Raw genomic sequence first — 12,793 nt, forward strand, 5'->3', positions numbered from 1 at the left:
AGAGGAGGGAACTATGTTTCCTTCTCACCTCCCGTCCACACTAGCTAGTGTGTGATGGCGTTATGATGACTCCTCGGTTCTTGTGCGCATGCGCTCTTTCAGGGATTCACGCCCCGGAAGTGATGTCAGGGGTCAAGCTTGACCCTTCACTTCCGGTGGGACCGTGTCCATTTAAGATGACGGTGCCGACATACATGTCGACACACGCATCTTCTCGGCTGTACAGTGCACTATATGTCACTGTTGAACGGACAAGGCAGGCATTGCAGACCTCCTTATTATCACTCTCTGATGAAGTAAGGGATCCCTCTTATACACCGCACTAGGCTCTTCTAAATATGGGCATTTGTTGGCCACTTGCTGGCCTTTCTGTTCTGAGGTTGAACATGTCTGCTTGTTGCATATGTGTTGTATTGCATTTATAGCAACAGGTCTATCCTAATTCTACTATACTGGCTCATCATCTATAGCCCTTTTGCCTACTGCCATGTTATTACTCTGTCATATTATTTTATTTTTGTTTTATTTCCTTCTATTATTGCCTCATATAGTAATATTAAATATTATCGTTTATTCAATTACCAGTGGTGCTGCTGTTGTGGGTCCCCATATTCTATAGCTCTACTTACCTCTGATTCAACCGACGGAGTAAGCAATTAATATAACCATATTAGCAGGTATACATCCTTTTGTTTATCCTCATTTAAAAGTTATAAGTCTCTATCCACATGCATATGTAGCCTTCACAATATATTCTATCAGCTATGTCAATTGAATACACTTTATTCTATTTTCTTTAGCCATTATTTTTTCTCTATTACATTTTAGATTTCGAACGAATGCACCAGATTGGTTGCTAACACGGTCCAGTAGCATTACAGGCCACTCTGGTGGGTCTGACTCGGCCCTTCTGATGCCCGGGTAATGATGTACGTGAGTCATTCCAAGCTTTTAGACCAGGTGAGCACATGCAGTTGTTTGCTGCGACTAAATTTAATTATATTTGATTTGAGTAAAAATGTATATCAGTATTAAATGTATTTAATGTATGTCTGTTTTTATACTAATGACATGCTTTATGTCTCGTATAAACTAGATGCAAATTTAGATGGATGCGGTGCCCTGACGACGCATTCTTGTGAAACATGTTGGCCTCCTACATTGCCAACCATCTATTGTCATGCATCCAGCATTCTACCATGGTCTATATGTTATTATGATGTCATTTTTATTGTATACTATTAATAAAATTGTACTTTCTAAATTTTTTGTTCGAGTGCTCACCTTTACAAACAGACACGCCATCTCCATTAACAGTCCCATTACGCTTTGAGAGAGCATTGCCTCTCTCATAATATCTCTTTTTAACAATCATGTGGGACTGGAGAATATGGTCTGTTTCTGGAAACTGTCCAACCAACAAATCTCTATATAATGTTAAAAATATTTTTGAAGGCACAACACCAAAAGCACACTGAAGAAAAATAAATAATCATATTAAACAAACTGTAGATGCATCTAGTAATTTTTCATAGTATGATCACCAGGTGTTTTCATTAAAGCTGCAGATTTAAAATGATTGAAAATTACTTTCAAATTTACATTAAAGCTGATGTATGGTCAAAAACTTTATTGGGACATTAGCTGGGTTCCAAAAGGTACCTAATGTGTTCACCACTGGAGGCTGCTTATTTCTTGAACAATGTTGGTTACATGCAGTGGCATTGCGTGGGGGGTACGAGGGGGACCACCGCCCTGGGCGCAAAATTTAGAGGGGCGCTGTCACGAGTGTGAAGAGGAGGGAGCGCCAACAACAGGTGGGACATAGGAACATATGCATGAGGTCACAACTCCAGGCTTTTACTAGTCATTATCAAGCATGCTCTCCTCTTCCCTACAGCCACCGCTGTCTCACATGGTGGATCATGTGACCAGACTGGAGATAGCTGAAAATAGGTAAGTCCATGGGTCGGGGGGCGCAAATTACTTGTCTCATCCCAGGCGCTGACAACGCACGCTACGCCACTGGTTACATGCAGCCTCTGACAGTGACATCACCCCTGGGGTATATAAATGTCACATTCTCCCCTTATCTAGTCACAGAGTGCTGTATGTTCTTTGAAAACGGCTTTACACATACAGTAATTATATTTAAAAATTCATATACCAATTCAGAACTTAAAGACAAAGAAAAGTTTTCTTGTAAAAAAAAAAAAGACAAAGAAAAGTATGCTACGTACTGCCTACATTACATGAGTGAGGTGTGTTCTCCTTTAACACACTTTTTAGGTGTTCAGTCAAAGCGAAACTGTATTCAAGGTGTCATCTATCCACAGTGTAAAGTATATAAACTAAGAAAAAAAAAACCCCAGTTGGTATTTTTGTCGTTTAGAAAAACTGAAAACAAGATGCTTCACTGGATTGCAACTTGTCTGTTGTCTTCTTTATTGCTTCCAAATGGTAAGTTTGAACTATGGAAGAGTGCAGGTAAATAAAAGTAATTTTCTTATCATAAATGCTTAAATACCAGACTTGTATTTGCTTTGTAAGTTTTAAATAGTGTTAAATAATGTTTTTATTTTGTAGAACATCCACCTAAATTTCAGGTTATTTTGTATGATGCATATGGCTTTTTACAAGTGGTGAATTGTCTATTTTTGCTTATTGATAATTGTCCTATACTACATTGATATTATTATAGATTTTTTCCCCCAAATAATTAAAAAAGAAGAACCAAATATTAGCTTGCTACAGTATTTTTACCTTAATCCAGTGTTTCTCAATTCCAGTCCTCAGGCCCCCCCAACAGGTCAGGTTTTCAGGATTTCCATTATTTTGCACAGGTGATTTGATCAGTTTCACTGCCTTAGTAATCACCACAGCCTTTTCATCTGAGGGAAATCCTGAAAATCTGACCTGTTGGGGGGGCCTGAGGACTGGAATTGAGAAACACTGCCTTAATCCAACATTACATCAATAGTCTTGCAGCCCAGGTTTGGTGTCTGTGTGTATATACGTATATATTTAACATCAAGTCGTTTCTGCACTCTTCTTTTTATATATATATATATATATATATATATATATATATATATATACAGTGTATATATATATATATATATATATATATATATATATATATATATATATATATATATATATATATATTGGCCCAGATTCACAGAGGGGATATGCCGTCGTATCTCTGAGTTGTGCCGTCGTATCTATGCGCCTGATTCATAGAATCAGTTACGCATAGATTTCTATTAGATCCGACCGTCGTAAGTCTCTTACGCCGTCGGATCGTAACTGCATATTTACGCTGGCCGCTAGGGGCGTGTACGCTGATTTACGCTTAGAAATATGTAAATCAGCTATATACGCAAATTCACGAACATACGCCCGGCCGACGCAGTACAGATACGCCGTTTACGTTAGGCTTTTCCCGGCGTAAAGTTACCCTTGCTATATGGTGGCGTACATGCGGTGTACCAATGTTAAGTATGGACGTCGTTCCCGTGTCGAATTTTGAATATTTTACGTCGTTTGCGTAAGTCGTCCGTGAATGGGGCTGGATGTAATTTACGTTCACGTCAAAACCAATACGTTCTTGCGGCGTATTTGGAGCAATGCACACTGGGATATGTCCACGGACGGCGCATGCGCCATTCGTGAAAAACGTCAATCACGTCGGGTCAGGGATATTTTACATAAAACACACCCCCCTGTTCCAAATTTGAATTAGGCGGGCTTACGCCGGCCGATTTACGCTACGCCGCCGCAACTTACGGAGCAAGTGCTTTGAGAATACAGCACTTGCCCGTCTAAGTTGCGGAGGCGTAACGTAAATCGGATATGTTACGCCCGCGCAAAGATATGCGGATGTACGAGAATCTGGCCCATTGTGTATTATCAATTATTTATAAATGATCCCTCTCACACATACATAATTGTGTTTTTATTTATATCAGGATATTTCAGTGACACTTGTAACTGAGGGCATTTATGGCTATTTAAATATAACCTGTTACAAATGTCACAGAAATGCCTTTGGGGGTATTGGAGCCCCATGGGCTCTAAATCTCACTTCTACTGCACATCAAAGCCCCACTGTGTCTTTCATTCATTTCTCTTCTCGGACAGAGAAGAGAAGGGAAAATATATGCGGTGAAGCGCTGCAATGTGTAAAAGCAGGAAATAGCACAGTTTAATAAACATACACCTAAATCTGTGGCTTTAACCATCTTAAATAGCCTACAGATGATTCTTTTTTTTATTCAACCAGTGGATGGGGATTTCTGTATTCTGACAGTAGGGAGACTTTCCAAACATCAAAATACCATCAAAATACAATGATCAGAACTGCCGGCTATAGTGGAGTAGATTTACTAAAGCTGGTGCACTCCGAATCTGGTGCTGCTGTGCATGGTAGCCAATCAGCTTCTAACTTCAGCTTGTTCAATTAACCTTTGGCAATAAAATCTGGAAAATTATTTGTTTCTATGCAGAAGTGAGCCTGATTTTGCACTCTCCAGCTTTAGTAAATAAACCCCAATGTGTGATAATGGAGATTAGGCAGGTAGTTAGTGGATAGTGTGTTCAGTCAGTTTTGTGCAGTCAGTGTAGTGTACAGATATACTCCACTTTTAAGTACACAATGGGACCAAAGCATGTATGTAAAACAAAAATGTACTTAAAGTGAAGCAATACCTTTTTTCACTTCTCAATGCACGTACTGCATTGAACTAGTCATTTACAGGCATTTTTTTTTAAAGCACATGGTGTGTGAACACACTCAGACTCTACCCGATGCGGAAAAAAAAATGCACACAAAAAGTGCAACACAAAACGTGCACAGGGTGTACACATAGTCCTCCTCCGAAGAGAAAGGACCCTAGCCCCGATCCCCTGGGGGGGTTAGGCTCCAGACAGTGACTGGGGTACTTCACGTGGTCCATCTGGCCAAAACCAGACGGATCCCGTTCGCTTTGAGGTCTGCCGAAAAAAAGGGTTTCCTAAACACAGTGGGGCAGATCCACAGAGATCTGCACCCGCGCAGCGTATCAGAGATACGCTACGCCGCCGTAACTTTTCCGGCTTTGGTTCGAATCCTAAAAGATTGCGCGCCGAAAGTTACGGCGGCGTAGTCTATCTCTGGCAGCGTAACGGCGCGCAATTCAAATCGGCGATTAGGGGGCGTGTTTCATTTAAATGAAGCGCGTCCCCGCGCCGAATGAACTGTGCATGCTCTGTTTCTAAATTTCCCGCCGTGCATTGCGCTAAATGACGTCACAACAACGTAATTTTTTTTAACTGAGATGTGAATTACGTCCATCCTGATTCACGAACGACTTACGCAAAAAGAAAAAATTAAAATTAAACGTGGGAACTACGGCCATACTTAACATGGCAAATCTAATTATAAGCCGCAAAACACCAGCTTTAACTATACGCCGGAAAAAGCCGACTAGAGATGACGTAAAAGAAGGTGACGGCCGCGCGTACCTTCGTGGATCGTCGGAAATAGCTAATTTGCATACCCGACGCGGAAAACGACGCAAACTACACCCAGCGGATGCCGAAGTATTGCATCTACGATCCGAAGGCGTACGGATCTAACCCAGATGCCGTTGTATCTTGGTTTGAGGATTCAAACTAAAGATACGACGCGGGTAATTTGAAAGTACGCCGGCGTATCAGTAGATACGCCGGCGTACTCTCTCTGTAGATCTGCCCCAGTGTTTCTCACCACTATCTTGAATGCCACAATAAAAATCCAGCAGGTACCACCTTTGTAGCTATTGATAGATTTACACCTCATTGGCGAGGGAGAAATCTCACGGATGGAGATCCGCTGGATTTTTTACCTTAAATGTTATAACCCTTTTGGATTAAATGTCGCTTGGGATATAAATTGTTTCATTAACCACTTAAGGACCGCCTAACGTCGATACACCTTCCCTGTTCTTCGTTGTGGCGCTGTCATTGATCGTCTGTTCCCTGATATAAGGAAAGGCGATCAATGACGTCACACGTCCAGCCCCGCCCCCCAAAAGTTAGAAACACATATGAGGTCACACTTAACCCCTTCAGCACCCCTAGTGGTTTATTTTCTAAACTGCAATTGTCATTTTCACAGTAAACAATGCATTTTTATAGCATTTTTTGCTGTGAAAATGACAATGGTCCCAAAAATGTGTCAAAATTGTCCGTTGTGTCCGCCATAATGTCGCAGTCACGGAAAAAATCGCTTATCGCCGCCATTAGTAGTAAAAAAATTTTTTTTTTATAAAAATGCAATAAAACTATCCCCTATTTGGTAAACGCTATATATTTTGCGCAAACCAACGCTTATTGCAATTTTTTTAACCAAAAATAGGTAGAAGAATACGTACAGTAGGTGAACGCGATATTGTGTCAATCTCGCTCCCTTTCTCGGCGAGATTGACCACCTACGAGCCCCATCGCGGGAGCCAGCGCCGAGCTGGCTTGCCGCGATGGAGACAGAGCCGTCATAGAAGCGACGGGAGATCCGACTTGGGTTCCCGCCAATTCTACACGTGTGCGGCGTTTGTTATGAATCCTGAGGGGGAAGTCCCCGCCGGATTTTAAATAAAAATCCGGCATGGGTTCCCCCCTCAGGAGCATACCGGGCCCTTAGGTCTGTTAAGGGTTGTAAGGAGAGCCCCCCTACGCCGAAAAAAACGGCGTAGGGGGTCCCCCTACAATCCATACCAGACCCGTATCCAAAGCACGCTGGCCGGCCAGGAAGGGAGTGGGGACGAGCGAGCGCCCCCCCCTCCTGAGCCGTACCAGGCTGCATGCCCTCAACATGGGGGGTTGGGTGCTCTGGGGCAGGGGGGCGCACTGCGGCCCCCCCACCTCAGAGCACCCTGTCCCCATGTTGATGAGGACAGGGCCCCTTCCCGACAACCCTGGCCGTTGGTTGTCGGGGTATGCGGGCGGGAGGCTTATCGGAATCTTTGAGCCCCCTTTAATAAGGGGGCCCCCAGATACCGGCCCCCCACCCTAAGTGAATGGATATGGGGTACATCGTACCCCTAACTATTCACCTGTAGGAAAAACGTCAAAGTTAATAAACACACCACACAAGGGTTTTTAAAATAATTTATTTTTCTGCTCCGGAGGCTCCCCCTGTCTTCTTTATTAGCTCTGTTTACCAGGGGGGGCTTCTTATTTGACGTCTTCGGGTGGGTGGGGGCCGCCGTCTGGTTCTCTTCCACCGCCGGGGGGGGGTCGCTTTTAAAAACGTGGGTAGGTATCACATGGGTAGGTACAGAGCATGATGGGACTGTGAGGCCTATATAGGTCCGATGCAAGCCGCGCACACGTCATTGCAGCGAGGAAAGGCGACGTGTCAACATCGGGAGAAGGAGAGAAGTGAAGAACATGACGTCACAGCACGGAAGAAGAACTCACAGCACGGAAGGAGAAGAAGACGTACAGCACGGAAGAAGGCACCGGACAGCGAGAGGAAGAACCGGGGTGTGCCGAGTCAACAGCGGAGAGCGGCGAACATAGAAGGAGACCCCCGGAGAGTTGAGAAGACCCCCCGGATAGCGGAGAAGACCCGTTGGGATAGCGGAAGAAGAAGCCCCCCCGCCGAAGACGCCGGAGGAAACCCGCCGGGGGGTGGGGGCTTTTTTAAAAGCGACCCCCCCCGGCGGTGGAAGAGAACCAGACGGCGGCCCCCACCCACCCGAAGACGTCAAAGAAGAAGCTCCCACTGGTAAAAGAGCTAATAAAGAAGACAGGGGGAGCCTCCGGAGCAGAAAAATAAATTATTTTAAAAACCCTTGTGTGGTGTGTTTATTAACTTTGACATTTTTCCTACAGGTGAATGGTTAGGGGTACGATGTACCCCATATCCATTCACTTAGGGTGGGGGGCCGGTATCTGGGGGCCCCCTTATTAAAGGGGGCTCCCAGATTCCGATAAGCCTCCCGCCCGCATACCCCGACAACCAACGGCCAGGGTTGTCGGGAAGGGGCCCTGTCCTCATCAACATGGGGACAGGGTGCTCTGAGGTGGGGGGGCCGCAGTGCGCCCCAGAGCACCCAACCCCCCCATGTTGAGGGCATGCAGCCTGGTACGGCTCAGGAGGGGGGGGGGGGCGCTCGCTCGTCCCCACTCCCTTCCTGGCCGGCCGGGTAGCGTGCTTTGGATACGGGTCTGGTATGGATTGTAGGGGGACCTCCTACGCCGTTTTTTTTCGGCGTAGGGGGGCTCTCCTTACAACCCATAACAGACCTAAGGGCCCGTATGCTCCTGAGGGGGGAACCCATGCCGGATTTTTATTTAAAATCCGGCGGGGACTTCCCCCTCAGGATTCATAACAAACGCCGCACACGTGTAGAATTGGCGGGAATCCAAGTCGGATCTCCCGTCGCTTCTATGACGCGCTTGCTGGGATGTGCTGTCACTATTCCAGTGAGTGCGAGATGTCGGCGAGATCTCGGCACCATGTCGCCGAGAATCAGCGCGATGCTGTCGTGCTAAAAACACAATATCACAAACACCTACTGTATCGGCCTAAACTGAGGAAAAAAACTTTTTTTATATATTTTTGGGGGATATTTATTATAGCAAAAAGTAAAAAATATTGATTTTTTTTTTTCAAAATTTTTGCTTTTTTTTGTTTATAGCGCAAAAAATAAAAAACGCAGAGGTGATCAAATACCACCAAAAGAAATCTCTATTTGTGGGAAAAAAAGGAAACCAATTTTGTTTGGGAGCTACGTTGCACGACCGCGCAATTGTCAGTTAAAGCGACGCAGTGCCGAATCGCAAAAAGGGCCTGGTCCTTTACCTGCATTTTGGTCCGGGTCTTAAAGCGGGGGTTCACCCTAAAAAAAAAAAAAAATTTCTACCATGGCATCCAGCATTCTAGTGTGAGCTACAGTATGCCTTTATTTTATTTTTTTGAGCCGTACTCACAGTTTAATCCCGTTGTTAAGTTTCAGACTCCCCACGGGGAATGGGCATTCCTATGCAGAGGGAACTTAATTGACGGCCGGCTATGGCGCGTCACGCTTCCCGAAAATAGCCGAAATAGGACTTGGCCTTTCACGGCGCCTGCGCAGTCAGCTCCTAGTCTGTGCGCAGGCGCCGTATAGCGCCGTGAAAGGCCGAGTCCTACTCCGGCTATTTTCGGGAAGCGTGACGCGCCATAGCCGGCCGTCAATCATGTTCCCTCTGCATAGGAACGCCCATTCCCCGCGGGGAGTCTGAAACTTAACAACTGGATTAAACTGTGAGTACGGCTCAAAAAAATAAAATAAAGGCATACTGTAGCTCACGCTAGTATGCTGGATTTCATGGTAGAAACTTGTTTTTAAGGGTGAACCACCGCTTTAAGTGGTTAAAGCGGAGGTTCACCCTTAGAGAGCACATTTTCCCCTTAGATGGATGCTCGTTTTGTCTAGGGGAATCGACTAGTTGTTTTAAAATATGATCCGTACTTACCGTTTACGAGATGTATCCTCTCCGTCGCTTCCGGGTATGGGCTGCGGGAATGGGCGTTCCTTCTTGATTGACAGTCTTCCGAGAGGCTTCCGACGGTCGCATCCATCGCGTCACGATTTTCCGAAAGAAGCCGAACGTCGGTGCGCAGGCGCAGTATAGAGCCGCACCGACGTTCGGCTTCTTTCGGCTACTAGTGACGCAATGGATGCGACCATCGGAAGCCTCTCGGAAGACTGTCAATCAAGAAGAAACGCCCGCTCCCGAAGACCCATACCCGGAAGCGACGGAGAAGATGCATCTCGAAAACAGGTAAGTACTGCTCATATTTTAAAACAAATAGCCGATTCCCCTAGACCAAACGAGCAGGAATCTAAGGGGAAAAGAAGAAAAATTTAATAAATGGGTGAACTCCCGCTTTAACAATAGCTGAATTATGTTTATTATCCAGATGAATTTATATATCTATTTTAGAAGGCTATAACTTGTCTTAATGTCCACTTGGGGGTTGAGTGGCTTTAGGGGACAGCTCTTTATATACTTTTTAATTATATTTTTTATTTATTGTTTTTCATATTTTTAAAAAATATATATTTTAAATGTTTTAAATATTTTTTTTATACATTATATTACCTAATTGAGACTCCTACAATGTCATATTGTACTCTTTAAATCATTTGTTAATGGACATGTGGCATTGTTTGTAATAATTTGTTGGATTTACATTACTAGCATACTACATAAATAGTACAGTGAAACCTCGGATTGCGAGTGACGCGGTTAACGAGCGTTTCACAATACAAGCATTTTTTTTAAATCCTGACTTGGTTTGCGAGTGTTGTTTCGCAAAACTAGCAGGATTCAAGCAACAGCGGTGTGCAATACCGCATTTGGCCAGTGGTGCAGGGGCGCCAAAGCCAATTGGAGCCGTTCGGATATACTCGATATACTCAGAGAAACTCAGAAATACTCAGTTCCCAAGCCTTTCCAAGGTTTTCTGAGTTCAGCCGAGCTGTCCACGAGCCTTTCCAAGGCTCTCCGGCGCCCCCCCATCTCTGGCCACATGTGGTATTGCATGTCATAGAAGTCAATGCAGAACAAATTATTTTCGTTCCCATTGACTTCTATGGGGAAACTTGCTTTAATATGCGAGTGCTTTGGATTACGAGCAATCTCCTGGAACGGATTATGCTTGTAATCCTGTATTATAGAAATATTTAATAAGTTGATATATATGCACCTCACTGGCAGTTTTCTTGATGTCTGCTTCTCCATCTCAAAGGTGAGGATAGCAGGGAGTGAAGTGGAAATGCTTTTATGACTATATACATATAATTTGTTATAAATGTCACAGAAATGCTTTGATATAAATAAAAACACAATTATTCATGAATGGCTCTCTCACACAGGTCTTTTATTAGCTTTAATTGTATATTTTAACTGTTTTTTTGTCTCCTGTCAGGAGTATTTGAGCCCTTGATCTCATAAGATCGGGGGCTTAAAGCTCACTTCTACTACCAATCACAGCCATTCACCTTTTATTTCATTCACGTCTCTTCTCAGGCAGGTATATAAACTATTTCAGCTCAGGAAGCTTTTACTTCCTTTGAGACCAAGTCATTTGTTGGACAAATGGCACTGTGCTATTTTACCTGGAAATTGTTCAGTCATGCAGCGCTGTACCCAAACAAAATGTATATATTTTTTTTTTTACACAAAGAGAGCTTTTATTTGGTGGTATTTGAGCACTACTGTGTTTTAAATTTGTTATATTCAAATTAAAAAAGGCCGACATTTAAAAATATATATATATATATATTTTTTATAGCACTTTCTGCTATAAAACATATCCAATGAAAAAAAAAATCAAATTTCTTCATATATTTAGTCCAAAATGTATTGTTCTACGTTTTGGGTAAATAAGAATCCCAGTAAGGTCGCGTACACTCGGTCGATCCATCCAAAGAGAATGGTCAGACGGACCGTTTTCATCGGTTCACCGCTGAAGCAGACCGATGGTCTGATGTGCGTACACACCATCAGTTCAAAACCCAATCGGGTCAGAACGCGGTGACGTAAAACACACAACGTGCTGAAAAAAACGAAGTTCAATGCTTCCAAGAATGCGTCGACTTGATTCTGAGCATGCGCGGGTTTTGAACCGATGCTTTGTGTACTAACCATCGGTTTTGACCGATGGTCAGCCGTCCATCTGTTCGATTTTAAAGCAAGTTCTATAATTTTTTTCCGAAGGACAACAGACCGATGGGCCGTACACACGGTCGGTTTGGACCGATGAAACTGGACTTCAGGCCGTTTTCATTGGTTTGCACCGGCCGTGTACGCGGCCTAAGTGTATATTGTTTGGTTTGTGTAATGCCGCGTACACGCGATCGGTTCCGATGGACCGTTTTCATCAGACGAACCGATCATGTGTGGGCCCCATCGTTTTTTTTCCCATCAGTGAAAAAATGTAGAACCTGTTTTAAAAAACGATAGAAAAAAACGATCGTCTGTGGGGAATTTCATCGGTTAAAAATCAACGCATGCTCAGAATCAAGTCGATGCATGCTCGGTCATTATGTTTTACAACACCGCGTTCTGACACAAAAGTTTTTTTAACTGATGGTGTGTAGGCACGACTGATGAAAGTCAGCTTCATCGCATATCTGATGAAAAAATCCATCGGTCCGTTTTCATCGGATGAACCAATCGTGTGTACAGGGCATAAGAGTTATAGGGCCGGATTCAGATAGCAGTTACGACGGCGTATCTCCGGATACGCCGTCGTTACTCTGAGTTGCGGGGTCGTATCTATGCGGCTGATTCATAGAATCAGTTACGCATAGATTTCCCTAAGATCCGACTGGCGTAAGTGTCTTATCTTAGGCTGCATATTTACGCTGGCCGCTAGGTGGCACTTCCGTATATTTACGCGAAGAATATGCAAATAAGGTAGATACGCCGATTTAGAAACGTACGTCCTCCCGGCGCATTTTTTTACGTCAGTTACGTTCAGCTTTTTCCGGCGTAAAGTTACCCCTGCTATATGAGGGGTATCCTATGCTAAGTATGGACGTCGGGCCAGCGTCAAATTTTCCGTCGATTACATCGTTTGCGTAAGTCGTTCGCGAATAGGGCTGTACGTAAGTAAGCAATGACGATTTGCGGTGTAATTTCGAGCATGCGCACTGGGATTCTTTCACGAACGGCGCATGCGCCGTTCGTAAAAAACGTCAAATACGTGGGGTCACAATTAATTTAAATAAAACACGCCCACATCATCCACATTTAAATTCCGCGGGCCTAC

At 44.0% G+C, this 12,793-nt stretch overlaps 1 protein-coding gene across 1 annotated transcript in view; it reads left to right on the top strand.

Annotated features, from left to right (window-relative positions):
• Positions 1-2,291: 2,291 nt before the first annotated feature.
• The window catches only part of LOC120928270 (granzyme A-like), a 36,349-nt gene continuing 25,847 nt past the window's right edge, over positions 2,292-12,793 (top strand). The window contains exon 1 of the mRNA XM_040339371.1: positions 2,292-2,460. Within this exon, the coding sequence (XP_040195305.1) occupies positions 2,409-2,460 (52 nt within the window). The 5' untranslated portion in view covers positions 2,292-2,408. The remainder of the gene's footprint in view (positions 2,461-12,793) is intronic.

This window comes from Rana temporaria, chromosome 1, assembly GCF_905171775.1.
Source record: "Rana temporaria chromosome 1, aRanTem1.1, whole genome shotgun sequence".
Classification (NCBI taxonomy): Eukaryota; Metazoa; Chordata; class Amphibia; order Anura; family Ranidae; genus Rana; species Rana temporaria.